General features: G+C 62.6%; 1 protein-coding gene across 1 annotated transcript in view; it reads right to left on the bottom strand.

Annotated features, from left to right (window-relative positions):
* Positions 1-19,838, bottom strand: part of CASKIN1 (CASK interacting protein 1) — a 160,192-nt gene that overhangs the window by 17,928 nt on the left and 122,426 nt on the right. Inside the window, exons 7-12 of the mRNA XM_077828552.1 lie at positions 17,797-17,905; positions 16,586-16,694; positions 15,556-15,650; positions 13,807-13,924; positions 785-892; positions 372-490 (exon numbers count right to left, since the gene is read on the bottom strand). Of these exons, the coding sequence (XP_077684678.1) occupies positions 372-490; positions 785-892; positions 13,807-13,924; positions 15,556-15,650; positions 16,586-16,694; positions 17,797-17,905 (658 nt within the window). The remainder of the gene's footprint in view (positions 1-371; positions 491-784; positions 893-13,806; positions 13,925-15,555; positions 15,651-16,585; positions 16,695-17,796; positions 17,906-19,838) is intronic.

Genomic DNA, 19,838 nt, shown 5'->3' with positions numbered 1-19,838 from the left:
AGAGCAATGGACGTGCAGGGCCTAGCGTCTGCCCTGTCATCCCACCCCCTGCTGGGCTGGGGACCCAAACACAGCAGCCCGGCAGCGGGCGGAGGGCAGGAAAAACCAGCCCCGGGCAGGCCTGACTGAGCGAAGGGCAGGAATGTGCCCAGCGTACATGGAGCAGAGCACTGGGCGGGCCAGAGGGCTGGAGCGCTCTGGGCCATCTGGCACCTGGGGAGGGACTGGCTGGTCTCGTTACACCAGGTGCATATGCTGAGAGCGTCTCCATGGTAGGGGAGGACGGGAGATCACCTCACTCCGCTGCCGGCTCCCTGGGGGGACAGGGGCCAAGGGTCACCTGCTGCCTAAGCATACCCAGCTGCCCTTACCTTGACCCCTTCGGAGCCGGCATGCAGGGCATGGCTGCCACTTCCCGTACTCTGCCCGCTCCCCGAGCTCCGGGCACTGGCCACGCTCCCCGTGCTCCCCAGGCTGCTGCGGTCCCCACCTGCCAACGGGGAGGGAGAGTTAGGTGGCGGGCGATGGCAGGGCACTTCTCCGCACGCCGCGGAGAACCCCTGCTGCGGGCGTGGCCTGGCTTTGAGGCCCCAGCAGCAGCTTCACACCGGTGTTTCGGAGCCTCCTGTCGGCTGACGAGTGCCACCCCAGGCGAGTCCAGGAGAACACCAGCCTGCCACCAGGCAGCAGTAGCCGTCAGCGTGGGGCTGGAGAAGCAGCTCCCAGGACGCGGGATCCGGTGACGAGCCCGCGTACGCACAGACTGATGCAAAGGCGGCTGTACCTGCAAAGGGTTTTCGCAGCACCCAGATCTCTTCCACAGGAGCCGGCATGGCAGCGGATCCGCCCTGCGACGGCGACAGATGCGACGGGCTGTCAGACCCTCGGGAACCTTTGGAGCAGAGCAAAGAGAGCGGCGGTGAGAAGGGGTGTAGCAGCGGGGACCAGGGCAGTCTCACCCAGACACGCACCCGGGAGGCAGGGATAACTATGCAAGCAAGAATCAGGCTAGGGGTAACAAGGTTAGTCCGATCAGGGAGGATGAGGCCCTCTTCTAGCAGTTGAGGTGTGAACCCCAAGGGAGGAGAAACAAAGCAGTTTCTCCTCCCTCCTCCCTTGGCGTTCACACCTCATCCTCCCTGAGCAGACTAACCTCCTTATCCCTAGCCTGATTCGTGCTTGCATAGTTATCCCTGCCTCTGGGAATTTCCACTACGTGCATCCGACGAAGTGGGTATTCACCCACGAAAGCTTGTGCTCCACTACGTCTGTTAGTCTATAAGGTGCCACAGGACTCTTTGCCAATCTCAGGCTGGCATCACTGTGGTGACCAAAGGAGTCTGGCTGGGCATAGCAGGAACCACTGCACCGCCCCTCTGCCCCCTTCTGCTGACCAACCCCACTGGCCTCCTGGGGGCAGCCTCCCAGCCTCGGCAGTGCCAGGCACTGCACCCGTGGGCATCACAGGCCCAGGGAGGAGATGCGGCCTTGGCATGAAGTTCCAGGGCAGCTGGGACCCACTGCATTGGAAGACCACAACGTGGACTGCAACAGCTCCTCTCCCCACCACACAGCACTGGTGCCCTCCCTGCTGACCAGAGGGCAGGGGTCCCCGGGACTCGCACAGAACAGCAAGGCAACCAGCCTCTCTGGTTATTTTAAGTCCGTTGCTTAGGGAGAGCCCAGCCCCGGCGGCCGAGCGGGTACTAGACCCTCTATCACACCTTGGCCAACACGCAGGGAACACATTTGTAAGGACCCCTTGGGAGCTATCCACACGCAACAGCCCCTCAGTAAAGCTAGCCCCTCACTCAGCAAGGGGTACAAGACGAGACTCAGCCAATAATGGCAGGCGTGTGCCGAACAGACGGGCAGCTGGTAAACCACTGCTGAGTCTACACTCCCAGTGGTTATTTCCTCAGTCGCCGGTGGGCCCCACTCTGAGCTCAGCCCCAGGGGTGCATGAGGGAGAAGCGCATGGAGGAGGGGGTTCCCCGGGGCTGTGGGGAGCACGGCAGGGTGCAGCCGGCTGCAATGGGGCTGCACACAGAGGCAATGCAGCGCAGTCCCCAGCCCCGTTACTGGCTCCCAGGCTACACTCTGCAGGCGTCCAAGATGGGCCATGGGAAAGGGGCTGACGGTGCCCCGGGCAGCATTTTTACATGGGGAGAGGATGAGGAGCCGTCGATGAACGGCAGTTTAGGCTGAGTAGCAGGAATCAGACCCAAGGCGGGCGCCTCCTGGGCCGTGCCTGCTCCAGAACGTTTCATACCTGGTTCTCAGCCACGGGGCAGCTGCCACCGCCAGCCCCACAACATATGCCCAGCCCTAGCCCGGCTCCCTGCCCCGCTCCCCCCACCCCCCGGAGCAGCAAACACCTGCGGAAGTAGGACTCTCCCCACCCTCGGACATTCACTGGTCACCCCGGAGCCAGAGCCCGTGTCCCCCCACAGCTGGTGGGAAACTGCTGCCAGGTCGGATTTGGGAGAAGGCAGCTCAGCATCACTGCAGGGACGACGGAGCTTAATGGTCTCACCAAGCCAGCCTCCTGGCACGGCAAGGAGACGGGAGAGAGACAGACGTCAAAGGCTGGAGTCTCTCGCGAACTGTATCCTGACTAGCACATAGCCAGCGGGCCGGGCCGTTGCTCGGGGACGCACAGACCCTTTCCAGAATTGGGAACCTTGCTACAGACCCTGCCCCTTCCCCCTGGGCCAGGCTTGGTCTGCACTGGGGGCTCCAGGCTGGGCAGGGGGCTGCCCTGACCCTCACACACTTTGCTAGAGGGGCAGAGCCGCTATTTGCACTGGTGGAGCTGAGCCCTGTGTGCTCTCGGGGTGGGCACCACTGGGAGAGGCCTTGGAGAGGAGCCGGGGAGCCCCGCTGGGGCCTGGTCCCTCCACCACAGAGAGCAGGGTGGTCAGTGAATGGCAGCAAAGCCCATTGCCCTGGCGGCCCTCCGAGCACTGAGCGAGCACGACGCCTGGCCAGGGAGCCTCAGGACTTGTGAATTCCCCATACGGAGGCTCGGAAGGCGGCTGCATTGGGCTGAGGGAGGGTGCCAGCCGGGACATCTCTGCAGGCCAGCTGCCAGCGCTCCTCCCAATGCTCTGATCTGCTTGACTTTGCTTAGGGGATGGGATGCCAGTGCCCCCAAAGTAAAGGGGGGCTGGACCCTGCTTGTGGTTGGCCAGGGCGGCAGGGCCCCGGTCGCCCGGGATGGGCTTTGAATAAGCGCAGCAAGTCACGACCCAGTGACCTCAGTGCTGCCCCCCGACTCACATGAAGCAGCCCCTCCCTGACTGCAGGTGTAACTCACACGCCTCGGAGGGGTGGGGGGGGGGTCTGTCCCCTCTAGTGGCACCGAGACCACTTAAAGAGAGTTAAATGAGTCTGCTCTACAGCCCTAGCTAACAGGGCTGTAGACTGGTGTACTAAGCTCCAGAGGTCCCCGGTTCAATCCCGAAGCCCGGGGTCTGTCGGTGTTACACATGGACTGCCCATGGAGGCAGGCACATGCCCGTGCACATAGGGGGAGCTGAATCCAGCCCTTAGGGAATGTCTGGGAAAACACGGACCTAGGAGCCATTGGGAAGTGACAACACAAGGCCCCAAGTTCCTCATCCGCTGGCCTTCCCTGAGACCTGTGTTTATTGCACCTGGGGAGTCGCTCCCTACGCTTTCCAAGGCCCAGTCAGCGACTCGCTCGGCAGTTCCATGGTCTCAGAAGCCTGGAAACCCCCCCTTGCCTCTAGCCCTGGGTCTGAGGGAGCAGAAGGGAAGGCAGCTCTCTTTGCGCACAGATGATGTCAAAGCGCCCAACTCTGGGCCCCACGTTTGCTGGAGAGCCAGGAGAGGGGAGCCCACCCATGTTATGTAAAGTGAGCCCCACTTGGGGTCTGCAAACAGATCTCTCAGCAGCGAGCAAAGAGATTTAACAAATGGGTCACACTGGCGCAGGGAATTTCCGCTGGATTTGAAGGAGTTTCAAAGTGGGTCACGCTGGGGGCGTGCTCCGCCACTGAGGAAAGCAGCCCTGTGCAGGCAGCGTTCGGCTCTCAGGAGGGTTAAAACAGGCAGAGCCATTTCCCCGCGTGCAGGGCCACACAACGAGGGGTTTGCAGATTGCACCAGAGAAACAGCTCAACCCAACTGCACAAAGACTCAACGCAGCCATTTCCCTGGAGATTCCTGTAAACAAACATGCATTTCTTATCCCCCTGCCAACCCCCGCGCCAGGAAAACCAGAGTTAAAGGGAAGTGGCTCAGCAAACTCTTTCCTCGCACCTGAAAGAGAAACAGAAAAGCTGGTTGAAAAAGGAAATGGAGAAAACTGGAGATTACTCAGCATGCCCCTGGCCTGGCAATGCTCCAAACCAGCTGGAGAGAGACTGCCAGCTCCCAGGGGGAAGGGGAAGGTTTGTTAAGAGACCCACGGGTATGATGCTGATGCACCAGAATTTAAACCTTTCATCTGCTCCTGTCTCTATTAGCCCTCTGAAAGGAACAAACACCCCTGTCATTCGTTTCCAGATGGGGTCAGGGGCCCGACAGCCTGCTTCTTGGAATGCCCAGGAGCTGGAAAACCCAACTGTGGCTGGCTATAGCCATAGACAGGGCTCTGCCAGACCCATGGACTAAGTGCATGAGACTAGAAGCAATGAAACCGGCAGCCCAGCCCGGGGGGAAGTCTCCTGCCTGACCCCCGCAGTAGAGCCCTTGGGCATTTCATCCTAGCTGGTGTCATTGCAGATGCTATCTGTATGCATTAAACCACTTCAGCTTGCACACAGGCTGCGGCGCAGGGCAGCTTGTGCAGGATGATAGAGCCACTGCAAGGGCTGGAAGCTGAAAAGAGAGGACCATGGCCTTTAACGAGATGGAACTTGTCTGCTCTGCATTAGGCAGGACTTCATCAGCACTCAGGCAGGCCAGCAGGGCGGAATAATGCCCAGTGGAAGGAGACGGCGAAGAGGGAAGTGCAATCTGCCTGAGATTAAACAGAGGGGAAATGACAGGCAGCCCCCTAGGCATGCACCCACCCAGCTAAGGTTTGGCACATTGACCTTTCCTCCACATTATTTTATGGCGAGGCCTTTCTGCATTGCCTCCCTCCATACCAAGCAGCATCGCAGCCTCCGTGCCTTGGTTCTTCCCCAGTGAATTCAGTGACGGAGTGACAGACGTCCTCCGTGCACAGAGCAGACGCGTCACCCCCCCATTCCCTGGGCACATTCGGTCCTGGATCTCTCTGTGGGTTAATGTTCAAGCAGAGGGTGAATTTCTGGAGTCATCTCAGAACTGGCCAGAGACATGACACGTAAGGCACCAACAGCTGCCAGCATCCCTGCCACCCTGGAGCACACACCATGTCTGCACATCAGGCACAGTTGAGATGACGGGACAGGCTGGGGGGGCAGATCAGTGAGACATGCAGTGATGGGGGGAAATGAAACATGAGCAGTGAGTGGTGGCTGGGCCCCGATATTAAATATCTGTTCCCCCGGTAGGTGCTTACAGACTGTAATCAAGTCACCCCTTAACCCTCCCTTTGCTAAGCTAGATGGAGCTCCTGGAATCTATCACTAGAAGGCAGGTTTTCTAATCCTTTAAATATTCCCGTGGCTCTTCTCGGAGCCCTCTCCAATTCAGCAGCTGCCTCCTTGAACTGTGGCCTCCAGAACTGGCCCCGGGATTCCAGCCGCAGCCGAACGTGGGGATAAAAGGACCTCTGCTAGGTTCAGCCACAGCTAACTCAGCTGGGCACAGCTAACTCGGCCTGGCACAGCAGCAGGAAGCTCACAGCCGGGAACATCCCCGAGAGCGGCAGGGAGAGGATCTAACAAGCCGCCCCCCTCCCGAGCTTCCCCGCTGGGCACGGCACATGTTGCCTGCGCAGAGAAGAGGCTGTTCCCGTGCCACCATCTCACAAACCAACCAGGCAGATTAGATGCAGGTAAAGAGTTTAACTGGCCAAAGAGAAGGGGCATGAATATGCTGCTACTGCGCCCGACAGCCACGCTGCCTCCAGCGGGGAGCCAGCCAGCCCCTAGGAGAGCTATGCAGAGCGGGCGCGGGAAGTGCTCGCGGGGAGAGCTGCACGGCAGTGCCCTGGCATGGCGCTAGGGGGCGCTCTTCTGCTGGAATAGCTACTTTAAGGAGACATCAAAATGAGGTCTGGACTCTCTGTGTGTATCAAAGATCCCGTGGCACAGGTGCTAGACTCATGCCCCAGGCACTCTCCAGCGGGGGAAATGACACATGCCCTGCCTAGAACTGCTCCTACCATTTCAACTCGAGCTTGGGGGTCTCCAGTTCCTCTCCTCACCATCTGCAGGGTCACAGGTACGCAGCCCGCTCGCCGCAGCCACGACCCCCGGGCAGCCTCCGTGCAGCGGACACAAAGGCACGGCCCAGCTTGCACAGAGAAGCAAGAGCCACCAGCCCAGGGGGAATTTCGCTCTGCAGAAGAGACCGACGCACTGGAGTGGGATCAGTGCTCACCAGCACAGCTTTCGGGGAACCCTCCGAACCCCGGGGAGCACCTCCAGCAGCCCAGCACTGCCTGCCCAAGGGGAAAGGGCAACCTACTGCCCGGAGCCTCCCATGCAAGAGCCAGCCCCACTTAGCCAGCGTGCCCAGGCTCCCAGCACTAGGTGATGCATACAGAGCAGCTGGAGCCTTGTGTTCTGGGTCTGTACAGCGCCAGGCACAGCGGGGCCCTGGTCCGTGACGGGGGCTCTAGGCGTTATGGTGATACACATACTAAGTACCAGAATCCTCCCAAGATAGCCACAGATCTGGCAGCAACTGGCATAAGAAGCAAACCCAGAATCCAACTCCTGAGCACGCCAGCCAAACGCTCCACAGCCTTACCCTGCTGCCCACAGCTCCCACCAGCCTGTCTGGCCCCAGAGAACTTCTCCAGCACAGCACTGACGGCTCTCCCACCACCCCTACATCCTCACTGCCCGGGACATCCCAGTGCCACGCCAATCCGCTGCTGCAGCTCCTTGGGCCTAACTAGCCCAAGTCAATGCTGCTCTAAGTGGGTACCAAGCCAGCTCCAGATCAGAAGAGTATCAAGGTACGTTTCTGCTCACCTTTGCACCCCACCTCCCCAGTCTCGGGCCCCTTATGTCTCAAATTACTTCACCAGACTGTCGAGAGTTGCTTCCTGCTTCGCTGTTCAAACATTCACTTGAAGGCTCTCTGAAAAAAGAACTAGCAGCCCATTGGTAACAAGGAGAGATCCCACAGTCCAGTTGGCTTTCCCTTTATTGCTGCCAAGTCCCCTGCCATGCACCCTACAGTGCAGCAAGGACATTGCTGGGCAAGTCCCCACACATGCTGTCCTGGCAGCAATGTGGAGAGTGGGGAGCTGTGCAGCTCAGGAGGGGCATGACAATGGTCTCAGAGCAGCAACGCAGGCCCTGTGACATTATCACATGCTTGCAGTGAGCCAACTCTTGCAGTATTTGGTGTCTATCTTAAAGACCCAGCTCCTGGAGTCACAGGATTCTGGGAGAGTCTCAGCTTCCGCTTTTCTCACAGCCCTTGTCGTTGCAGAGAAAAGCCTGGAAATGTGACCTGAGTGTGCCCCGAGGCCTTTGAAACCAGAAAGCAAAGAACCCCCCACATTAATTATCAGCATCATTCAATCTCTCGATTGCAAGCCAATCTGGTGATTTGGGGGACCTGCCTCTGGATTCTTAACAGTAGGGGTTAGCCGTAGTGCCCATTTATTCTTGTCTCTCACAGCAGACTGACAGCAGAGAACTCCCCATTCCCTCCCCGGGTCACTAGTGACCCTGCAGATTGCTCCAGCCCGAAGGGTCAGAACAGCCCCCATTGTGTACATCCCTCTCCTCATGAGTTTCTGTGACTCTGGGCGCTTCCCTCAGCCAGGGCCGTGAAAGCGGACAGTCAGCTTCGCCGCCTGGCTCTCCTGCTGAGCTAACCCAGTCCTGGTGCCTTTGGCTTCTCGGCACTGAAAACAGAAGAGTTTGAACCAATCTTTGTTTTGTTTTCAGCCATAACATCATGTTTACAACTTGGCTTCCGCAACACCTTTCACAGTTACAAGATCTACACCTTGGGGCCGATTCTTGCTGACGATGGGCCCGATTCTCCACTGCCAGGCCCCTCGTGTGTTCCTTACACCCCAGTGCAAGGTGGGTGCAGAACAGACGGGCAGTGTCTGACCCTGGTTTGGCACAAGGAGCAGGAGGATGGCACACCAGGCCCAACGGCTGCAATGTAGAAGTCTCCAGGGCTCAATGTTTTTGGTTGTAATTAGACAAGCGCTTTAAATGTTTAGCATGGCTCTTAATTAGGAGAAGCTCCAGGAGCCCCAGCATTTGCTGTGCTGGGCAGCCCGCGACACACACCGATGCTGTCTCGTCGAGGGGCTGCCTGTCTGGCATTCAGATGAGTGGCTGGCACTGCGTGTACCGGGGAGCTGCTGCGGTATTAGACACAGTGCTAGGCTGCCTGGCAGCAGATGGGGAGGAAAGGAGGCAGAGAGTCAAACCAGCAAGGAACAAATCGGGGTCCGCACACCTACCCTCAGCTGGTCCCACTGAGCCAGCGGACCCAAGGCAGAGGACAGCCCCACCTGCTTGGTTGTTGTGGCATCAAACAGGCTCCGAACATCAGCCCTGCCCAGGACCCCCTGTGCGCCAGGGCCCTCTCCACGAAACAACTGCCCGTGACCCTGCTGCATCTGGGCAGCAGCTTGGCAGGGAACCACAGCAGCTGCACCTAGGACCTCAACTGTACCAGTAGCCTCCAGCTGGCTACAGAGTGCTGTTTCCCACCATGGCACTTTGACCACCCATTGCAAGACTGGGGGTTGGCACCTGGTGGAGTCAGAATGAGGAGAGCATTCTGCAGGGAGGCCCCCTCTCTGGCCCTGCCTGCAGACGCATGTCACGGTTCTTTATAGGGCAGAGTGCCGACTGAATGGGCCGAGGGCGGTGACCGCGGACGGCAGCCAGCCTCCAGCTAGGGAGTTCTGCAGCCCGAAGGACCATTCGGGGCACGCCCCCAGCGTGGGCAGGGAGTGGCCATAATACATCCATCATGCCACACTCATGCCACAGCCACTCTGGAAAGGAAAGGGGGGGCTGGGCAGACACCCCCGCTCGCACACGCACCAAAGCAAACCAAGGGGGAGGGGAAGGCAACCCAAACAAGGAACACAAACCAAATGAAAACCCATGAAGCGAGCGGTGAACTACCTGGTCCATAAGGCAGCTCCTCTGCAGTGCTATGGGGGAGCCTGTGATAGCCAAAGGAACTGAAAAGAGGCAGATGGGAATGTGGTGGAGGAGGTGGAGGTGGAGGCAAGAAATGGAACGGATGGGACGAGGAGTCACCGTTAAGCACAGCCGCCCTGGGAGCTGGGAGCGGGATCTTTTGGTAGTGGTGGGGAATGGTGACTGCGCCCCACGGACCTGCTAATAAAAACATAACAAGAGACAAAATGAAAAAGAAGCAAATAATCAAGAGACACGTAAAGCCACCAAAACCAACTGGCCAAAACGGAAGCAAAGCCAAGCCAGGAAGGAGCGCCGCGTCACACCCGGACCCCTCGGGAATCCAGCCCCTCCGGGCTGCAGGGACTGGACCCAACCCCAGAGGGCAGATTCCAGCTCCCCGCCGTGAGAGCCTCCCCGGTGCCGGCCGGCTGGAAACCAACAGGCCACAGAACTCCAGGCGGCCTCTCTCCAAACCCAAATGGAACAGCAGTGCCTGGACCACACGGTCGCTAGCTGGCAGAGACCAGAACCCGCTGGGCCAAGCACTCTGCCCCTCGGCTACAGGACAGGCAACGAGCGCCATCAGGGCCCGAGGCTCAGGGGGACCCTCAACTTCCCCTTGGCGCATGCCTGACCTTGCAACCAGTGGCGGGCAGCAGTGTGCGGACTCCCACTAGCACCTCCCAGCCGGAGCTGGGGAGGCAAATCGCTCGCGCTGACCCCAGCCCTGTCCCTGGGAGCGACACCAGCCACCCTCCAGAGCGGGACACGGCCATCACCACGGGACAAGGGGCTTGGACACACACAACCTGCCCCTCCGCTGGGTACACCCAGGGACAGCCAGCGATTGGGGCAGGTGCAGGACCCGCACGCTGGCTTCCCGCTGCTAGAATAACCTCCGGGATTAAGAAGTGTGAGCCGTCCAGCACTCAGCTCTACACGTAGCTCTGGAAACGAGACTCCAGATCCCGCACAAGCAGGTAGCAGCCTGGCCCGTCGCAGCCCGACGCACACTCTGGGTCCAGCAAAAGCCACCTGATCATGTCCCCCCCATTCACACCCCAGGAAGAACTCTCCCTCCTCTGCTCCCTGCACAAACACCCCAGCCCCTGGCCTCCTGACACCTGGTTCCCTGGGCCAGCCATTGAAGCTGGTGAGTTTTCCATCCTTTGGGAGCAGGTCTCAGTGCTCCAGGTGTGCTGGGGAGGGGCCCCATTTGCCTCTTTCGTCAAAGCCAGGGGAGGCACCTGGAGGACTGAGAGGGCGCTTTGATCAGAGGGGGCATAAAGGCCCCAGCACTGCATGCAGCACTGAGGCCTTGAACTCACCGCAAACATGCAACCCCCAAGGTCTATCGTAGGACCCTGGCAGCTGCCACTCCAAGGCCCTGGCTGGCACCAAGGCTCAGAGCCCAGAACGGAATGGCGAGAGGCTGAAGATTTACAGCTAGTGGGATTACTTTCCTTGCAGTGCCAAATGAAAAACACCCACAGCTCTCCACGAAGAGCGAGACAGATCTGCGTCTCCACCAGGGAAACAGCCCCTGAGCCACGGCTGGGGGGGGTCTCATTGCTTTGAGGAACCCGCCTGCTTTCTGCAGCTTGCCAAACTAAAGACAAATCTCCTGGTCTCCCTGAGCTGCAGTGATAACCACAGCTCTGGCACAAGCTGATGTTCATAGAATCATAGAATATCCGGGCTGGAAGGGACCTCAGGAGGTCATCTAGTCCAACCACCCGCTCAAAGCAGGACCAATCCTCAATTTTTGCCCCAGATCCCCTAAATGGCCCCCTCAAGGGCTGAACTCACAACCCTGGGTTAAGCAGGCCAAGGCTCAAACCACTGAGCTATCCCTCCCCAGCATGTTCTTTCAGCGCATTTCTGTGCCCTGGTGCCATCAGCCAGTGTTGGAAAAATCGCCCCATAACAGAGCCTCTCCCTGCCTTGCTCTCTTCAGACGGCCAAAGAATGAAAGGTTACCCAGGTCTGGCTCATTTCAGCTCTAACGTGAAGGCTGCCACCCCCTGGGTGTGCCCCATGACTGCCAGCTGGGCTAAGACCCCACAGTGACCGCGGAGCCAGGTTAGAACTCGACAGCAGATGGGATCCAGTCACCGCGTCGCTGGACGCCACCCCCATGACCGTGCCACTGGGCCGAGCCTGGGCCCACTCCCTGCAGCAGTCCTTGGATCCTGCTACTGGGACGGTGCAGAGCCTGTGGTCCAGCGGCTCCTCAGCTAACGCGCCACGTCACCGCAGCTCAGCCAAAGGCATGCCGCGATCCACGGGACCACCCTGGCTGAATCGCTCCCTGCCCGTTCCTTGGGCTTTCAAGTGTGGCTCTCTGAACAGCGACGCGGAGTCGGCAGCACCGCGCACTTGGTCTCCCAGGACTCCGGGGCAGAGGGATTCAGGTTACCAGTCAGGAGGTGGCTTTTCTAGCCGACAGCCCTGCAAAGAGCCTGGGATCTGAGCGCCAGGCTGGGCTGTGCCCGCAGTGCGCCTCATCCCCAAGGACAAAGGACAAGGCCCCTGCCTTAGGAATTCCGCGCGGCCCCATTGCCTTGCCCAGGTTTGCCCTGGTGCAGCCAGTCAGGGCTTGACTCTGCCGGCAAAGCACAAGAGGGAATGGCTCCAGCTCACCCCGCCGGGGCCGTGCTTCCTCCCCCTCCCCGCCTTGCACTCAGGTGACCCAGGTGGAAAAGACGACAAAAGGTGGAAGGCAGGGAAGAATGAGGGCCCCAGGGCAGGTTAACAGGGCTGGCTCGGGGGAAAGCGTCTCGATTTGTAAGGGGATCTGACACCCCTGAGGCCAAGGTGACCCGACACCCCGTTCTTAGAGCCACGTTCCAGAGCACAACAGCCTTCCCGGAGGATCTCTGGGCTCTGGCGCGTCTCCAAGGTCTGAGCTGACCTCTTCCGACACACTCGTTTTCACCCTGATGCAGCCCCTGCTGCCCAAGCCCGGAGCCAGCTTCCTCCACAGACCCAGGAGCCGCAAAAACCTCTCCCGACAGGTGACGCCGCAGACTGGTCAGGACCCTGGTCTGGGGGGAGCTGGTGAATGGTGAAAACTGGCCTGTGCGAGGCAGGGGCTCTGCCGTAGACCCCCCGATCCTATGGGCATGAGACACACAGGAATTGCAGCCAGAAACTCGACTGCCTGGGCAGCCAGCTCGCTGAGCCACTGGTGTCCACACACCCCTGGGGTGTGCCTAGGCATGGCCAGGGAGCTGCTCTCGCCCCCTGCGGGGTGTACCCCATCGCAGGGCGTGGGCTCCCCACCTAGGAAAAGCTGGGAGTCGCTCCAGAGCCATTCCACGGGTTGGCCAGCAGGGGGTGTGCAGGAGAAGCTCTTCCAGCCCCTCCCCAGCAGACCCCCTCTGCACCTGGCTAGCATGTGGCTTCTACCAGCTGCCCGGGCATCCGCTCCCGCCCCCCAGGTGCTCTCCCAGCCTGCCCCACCCCGCCAAACCCCACTGGGTGCTCTCCCCCCGTCTGCCCTGCCCCGCCCCCCCACCAAGCACAACCCCAGCCCTCTCTAGGAGCAGGGTGAGAACCCCAGAGCCGCCCCAGCTAGAACGAGACACGCTCCAGCGCAGAAACCTCCCCCACTCCCAGCACCCAACCCCGCTCCACCTCGCAGGCAAGCCCCTGGCATCGCGCCCCAAAGAGCCACGCCCAGGCCCATGGAGGGCATATGGCCCAGAGGGGAGATCCCCTCCGCTGCCGGCGCGGCCCATGAGAGCTGATCTCCGCTGGCAGGGAGAGAGCAAAGGGCCGCATGGCCCAGCCTGGATGGCAGTGGGTGCCAGGCCAGCACAGAGGGTGGGCACTGGGTGCCCCCATGGCCGGCTGCAGCGCTCAGCATGTGCCTGCATAGCCTCCCCTCCCCCGGGGGCAGGGTGCCACAGGCCAGCCGGTCACTGCGCCCCTGCAGGGTTTGTGCGGGAACGGGATCGTGGCCCCTTGCCAGCTCCAGCAGCTCCGGTCCTCAGGGGTGGTGCTACAACCAGCTACTGTGGAGAGGAGCAAGGCCCTGGGTGCGGGGAGGGCAGATGGGCTACTAAGAACAGAAATCCAGGGCCAGATTCAGAGCAGCGGTGCCGGAAGGGGTGACTTCCCGCTCCGCGGCAGGGCAGCTATGACCTGTCCCATGGGAGCTCTGCCAGCTGGGAGCTGCGCAATCAGCTCTGGCCACGCCCCTTCCCCAGCCAGCCACGCCCACCGTTGAAGCCACGCCTCTCCACGCAGGCCCCAGGCCACATCACGTGGGACCTTGGCCACGGCCGAAGCCCCGGAGGAACCTGGCCCGCGCTCCCATCTCAGCTGAAAGTCGGAGTAGGGCTCGCACTCGCAGGGTCCCTGCTCCTGGCGGCATCTGGCAGTGCCCCTTGTACCCTCCCACGCTACCCGTGGGGCTTATGGGGCTTGCAGGCCCATCCGGGGAGACCCAGCCCACGCCCGGTGCCCGGGTGCTGGGTGCGGAGGCGGCAGGGCCTGACGTGCGCCGGGCGGGGGTTGGGGAGGGACGGGTATTTGCCTGTGCGCTTGCTGATCGCTTCCACGAGGCTGGACGGGAAATAGCCCACGCGGTCATTGCCGGTCCGGTTGTCATGGATACAGCCCTTCCACCTGCCGTCCGCATGCTGCTCCAGAACCTGCACAACAGAAAGGCCTGGAGAGGGGGGCGCTCACTGGCGGGACCGGGGCCCGGCCGTGGGGACGGGAACCACCGGTGAGAGCCAGCCGGCGGAAGAGGAGGGGGCAACATCCTGCTCCAAGCGCCTGCCAGCGAGGGCTGGTACCCCGGACTGGTGGCTGGTGATCTGCTGCACCCATCTCGGCAGCAAGGGGGCAGTCCCACTGGGAGGGACCATAGGGAAGGGCCCGGCACTGGCCAGGTGGTGGGGTGGGGCAGGGACCGTAGGGAATAGCCCGGCGCTGGCCAGGCGATGGGGGGGGCAGGGACTGTAGGGAAGGGCCCGGTGCTGGCCAGGCAGTGGGGTGGGGCGAGGCAGGGACCGTAGGGAAGGGCCCGGCGCTGGCCAGGCGGCGGGGTGGGGCAGGGACCGTAGGGAACGGCCCGGCGCTGGCCAGATGGTGGCGGGGGGCAGGGACCGTAGGGAAGGGCCCGGCGCTGGCCAGGCGGTGGGGTGGGGCAGGGACCGTAGGGAACGGCCCGGCGCTGGCCAGGCGGCGGGGTGGGGCAGGGACCGTAAGGAACGGCCCGGCGCTGGTCAGATGTTGGTGGGGGGGGGGCAGGGACCGTAGGGAATGGCCCGGCGCTGGCCAGGCGGCAGGGTGGGGCAGGGACCGTAGGGCATGGCCTGGCACTGGCCAGATGGTGGTGGGGTGGGGCAGGGACCGTAGGGAAGGGCCCGGCGCTGGCCAGGCGGTGGGGGGGCAGGGACCGTAGGGAACGGCCTGGCGCTGGCCAGATGGTGGGGTGGGGCAGGGACCGTAAGGAACGGCCCGGCGCTGGTCAGATGTTGGGAGGGGGGCGGCAGGGACCGTAGGGAAGGGTCTGGCGCTGGCCAGGTGGTGGGGGGGCAGGGACCGTAGGGAACGGGCCGGCGCTGGTCAGATGTTGGGGGCGGGGGGCAGGGACCGTAGGGAAGGGCCCGGCGCTGGCCAGGCGGTGGGGGGGCAGGGACCGTAGGGAACGGGCCGGCGCTGGCCAGGTGGCAGGACTAGAGGGGCAGGCAGAAGGGGCAGCCCGTGTCCATCTCTGCCCAGGCACGACTCTGAAAGCAACCAAGAACGCATAAAGGGCCGAACTCGGTGACCAACGGCTCAGACGTGGGGGGCGAGTCTCCTGCCAGCCCATGGACTTGGGTGGCAGCCCCATCCCCCCAACATGAGGGCGGGCTGCTCCCATCTCTGCAAGCGCTGGGTATGGCCGGAGCGCCGCTGCCTTCTGCCTCCCTGCCCAGCCCCTCGCTATGGGGGCAAGGGCTTCTCTAGTCCTTTCCCATCCCGGCTAGTCCTGCCTTCTCTGACCGGGCTCTTTCTACCCTCCTCGGCATTGGTCCCGCCACCCGCAGCCCAACTGCAGCCTGAGCCCACCATTGCGGGTATGCCAGCAGCTGCCTAGGCAGCTTGGTGCCAGCGAAGGGCTCCCGGCTTGGGGCACTAAGGGGCAGTAGGCTCCTCCCTTCCAGTGAGCAGAGGGGGGCCGAGGGGCAGGCTGCTGGAGGGAGGGGACTTGGGTCATGGGGGCCGTGAACCCAGCCCCGGCCTGGCCCACCGCTGCCGGCACTGACCGCGCCCGGCTCTGCAAGCAACTCACGGTGATGACGTCCCCGGCTTTCACGTTCAAGCTGGTCAGGTCGTAGTTGTTGCAATAATCTTTAACGGCCCTGACCTGCAGCGCCGCTGAGGCATCTGCCGAGAGAGCAGGAGGGAAGCGTCGGAGAGAAAGCTCCACAAAGTAACCTCCCTCCCCCGCCCCCCAGCAAGAGCTCTGGGCTCCCTGGCGAGTAACAGGGGACAGGAGTCCCCTGTAGCTAGAGCAGCGACGAGAGAGCACCCACTGCTCCAGCAATGAGCCGCGCCAACCCGAACCTGCGTGAGCACTAGACCGGACTATCCTGTTCAGCCACGAGCAGGCGCCCTATGTAGCCGAACCTCAACCAGGCCCGGCAGAGCATTACAGGATCCTAGGATGAACACAGTGGGTGTCCAAGTGAGCTCTGTGCCCGGTCCACATCTGGTACAGAGCCCCTGCCAGGGAGCCCACAGCCCTTTGCAGAATCAGAACCGAGTCACCTGCCACTGACAGGCAGCCACCTCTGGGGAAAAACGTGGCAGCTGTTTAACAGCAATACCGCTGAAGGGCTGAGAACAGTGATAACGGACATGACTGTCCTGGAGCAGGAGTTAGGCCGGGGCGCATGCTCTTGAGTTGATACACTCGACCTTCAGAGGGGGTCAGAGTCCAAGCCCCAAGCCCATCAGGTGGCCGGGAGCTCCCTGCGCGTAGCTCTGCCTGGGCTGGCCAGACACTGGGCCACAAATCCCCTTCCTGGTGCAGAGGAGCCGCGACTTCGCCTCCTGAGTGTTAAACGCCTCAGCCGGGGGGGGGGAGCATGAGGGGCCGCGGCGTGAGCCCAGAACTCACCTCCCACCCCAGGGCGGCAGAGCAGCTCAGAGCCGGCTGGGAGTCACCGCCCTGCCCTTGGCAACAGCAGAGCAGGCAGAGGCTCTGCTCCCATCAGCACGGATGGCAGCCGGCGGAGTGCACAGCTCCCCCACCCTGGTGGGAAGGGAGGGGACCCCGGGCACCCCCAGCACCCGCCCCTGGAGGGAACCCCCTGTACCCCGCAGCATCTGCTTGATCTCCTTGCTGGCTTGGGTGGCGGTGAACTGGTGGACGATGTCCAGCGCCGTCTGGCTGTAGGTGTTCCGGATGTGGGCGTTGATCCCGCTCTGAAATACGGAGAGACCGATGCGGGGAGCTCCAGGCTGGCCACGGAGCTGCCCTCCCCCCCCCCACTGGCCACAGCAGCCACACCCAGCCTGCCGGCAGCTCAGGGGTCCCACAGCGAGACCAGCGACTCCCGCTGGGACAGACGCCCACACGCTCTCGGCCTCGTGAGCCACGCGTGGGCTCAGCAAACGCCCCCCCCCAGGCTAGCACCACCCAGCCAGCTGCATCGTGGGAGCTCAGTGGAGGCCTGGGATTGGGGAGCACTGGCCAGTGCCCACTGCATGGGCAGCATGTGGTCTGCAGGAACCAGCGCGAAACCCACGGGGTGATTGGGGGCGGGCTGGTTATAGGGGACTGGGAGGGTCACAAAGCAGCCTCCCCTCCCCTGCAGTCCAGGGCGAGTCAACGCCCCACTCCTGGCTCTGCCCACGGGGGGAGGAGAACCCAGGAGGGCCCCACTTCTGCAAGGACACCCCCTGGACGCGACAGAGGCCGAGCGGGTTTGCACATTGGACTCTCTCTCTTGGCCCCCCTCCTTCCCATTCACTTCCTCCTCTCAGCGGCCCCCCGCTGCAGTGCATCAGGCAGCAGCAGAGCCCCCAAGTCCAGAACGAGGGGCTCCTGCTAGCAGAGCCGGGGCGGGGGGCAGAGCCGCCGCGCTGGCTGGGTAACTGGGGCAGGGGGTGAGCAAACACGACAGCCAGCGGTGCCCCAGCCCTGGCACAGCCGAGCCGCCCTGGGGCCGAGCTGTCAGTCGCCGGCCTCCTTCTGCCGCCTTCCCCCGACAGAGCGCCCCCAGGAGGGTGGGCTCCAGGAATGACTCAGCCACACCACTCGGCATGGCCCAGCGCCCCAAGGACATCGGGGGCAGCTGGGCAGGGGGACGCTCATTTCACGGTCCCCTGGCAAGCCAGGCTGAGACCCTCCTGCACTGGAAGGGGCCCACTAATGCCCTGATCCTGCCCTGGCAGAGCCGTCCATGGGGAACGGACCATGTCCTGTTCCGGCACCAGCCCTGCTACCCCAAGACAGGAGAGCTCCCCTGCCCCGTTGAGCAGCTCCCCCCCCCCAACACATGCAGCATGACACAGGGGCCCTTACGTCCAGCAGGAGGCGCACCACGTCCGTCTTGCCGCACAGGGCTGCCTCGTGCAGGGCTGTGCCCGCCTTGGTTTGCCGGTTGATGTCGATGCCAGCCTGCAGCAGGAGCCTGCCAAAACCGCGTCCAACAGCGGTTAGTGATGCAAGCCGGGGGAAAGGGGGAGAACAGGGGAAGGCGGGTGCAAGCTCCCCACATGCAGCTGTCCCGGCACCCCTCACTCCTGACCGGCAGCCCCCCTGCCCCGCAGCTCTGGTGCTGCCCCTCAATCCCGACCCGCAGCCCCCCGCCCGCCCTGCCCTGCCCTGCCCTGCCCCACAGCTCTGGTGCTGCCCCTCAATCCCAACCCGCAGCCCCCTGCCAGTCCAGCCCTGGGTTCCCCCCCACAACAGCTTTACCAGTGCCCCTCACTCCTTACCCGCAGCCCCCTGCCAGCCCTGCTCTGCCCCCCAGCTCTGGTGCTGCCCCTCAATCCCGATCCACAGATCCAGGGCAGGGGCTGCTGTTTATGCCAGATTCTGTAGCAATTTCGTCCCGCACCCCAGCCCCTCTCGTGGGTGTTTTTCCCTTGAGTTGCCGAAGCAGGAGACGTGCTGCGCTCGTCCCACGGGTGCCCACGTTGGGCGGGACCCAGCTCGGAGGGACTCAGCCCCTGGCCCACCCGTGGGGCATGCAGTGGGGCACCTGCGCTCTGTTCCCCCCACTCCGCACCCCCACCAGCCAGCTGGGACATAACCGGCAGCCCCCCACCCGGTGCCCCCACCCACAGACACGCCTGGGATTGCTGACGGGCCCGGGAGACGAGCGTGTGACTCCAGCCCTCCCCCTCCATACTGCAGGGCCCGGGGGAGCAAAGGACAGGGGCTGGGGGTGAACAGAGGGGCAGCTGCCTCCATCCCGGCTGCAACTGCAGCAGGTGGGAGCAAACCTGGCACTGCCAGGAGCTACTGCTACAGGCAGGTGGCTGTGAGGTGCGAAGCCAAGGGGCTGGGGGGGTCCCGTCTCATCTGCACTGCCCAGCACCGCATGCCTTAGCCACCTGGGCAGAGCATCACCCACGGCCGGATCCCACCCGGGCACCACCCCCACAGGACTCTGCCACTTCAAAGACACTGCCTGGCCCTCCCGCCTGGCCGTGAACTATCACGAAGGAGGGGCAGTGCTGAGCCACGGGGCCAGCCTGCAGCGGGCAGACAGTCAGTGCAGCAGTGGGCACGGCCCTGCGCTCAGTGGGAGCAGAGCGCGCCCAGAACATCACAGGATCAGGCCCACAATGCCAGTTCTCCCAGGTCGGGTCCCTTGTCACCTTCCTCCCAGGCCCACGCAGGCCAACACAACACACACATGCTTCCTGGGGCAGTCGGCCATGCCAGCGCTGCCAGGGGCAGGCACCCGCCCCCAGCCCTCTGGCCGGCCTGGCTCCCTGCACGTGCTCCGAGTCACGTCGGCTGCCAGACGCCATCCTCGCCCTGTTCTGGTCACTCCCTCTGAGGCCCCCGGCTCCGGCCTCTGTCAGAAGACAGGACACAGGGCTGGCCGGGCCGTTCGTACTTTCCGATGGCAGAAACCCACGCGTGCTGCGCCCGGCCCCTTCTGTCGGGGAGCAGGGAGCCAGACTCCAACCTGGCTCGTGCAGCATGAGTCCTGGGGGCCGCGTTTTAAAGGGGGCGAAGGATGACCGGGGAGGATACCGGGAAGAGCCACAAAAGTGCTTCAAGGGCTGGAGAAAACAGTCGAGAGAGACAAACAGCTCAGCCTGTCCAGCTTGGGCAAACCAGACCGAGCGACTTATTACAGCGTCTAGGCCGGGCCCTTGGTGGGGAGACGCTAGGGGTGCTAAGGACCAGGACCCAGCAGAGACAGGCAGAACAAGAGCCAGTGCCTGGAAGCTGAAGCCACACAAATTCCAGCTCAAAATAAGGCACGACTTGTCACCGGAGAGGACAGAACGAGCTGCCCAGGGACCTGGTGGATTGTCCATCCCACGAGGGCTTCAAATCGAGCCTGGGAGATGCTTTAGTCAAACCCAAGCTCTTGGGCTCGG

Source organism: Eretmochelys imbricata, chromosome 10 (genome assembly GCF_965152235.1).
Source record: "Eretmochelys imbricata isolate rEreImb1 chromosome 10, rEreImb1.hap1, whole genome shotgun sequence".
NCBI classification, from domain to species: Eukaryota; Metazoa; Chordata; order Testudines; family Cheloniidae; genus Eretmochelys; species Eretmochelys imbricata.
The sequence above is the reverse complement of the archived record's forward strand: the minus strand, read 5'-3'. Positions and strand labels throughout refer to the sequence as shown.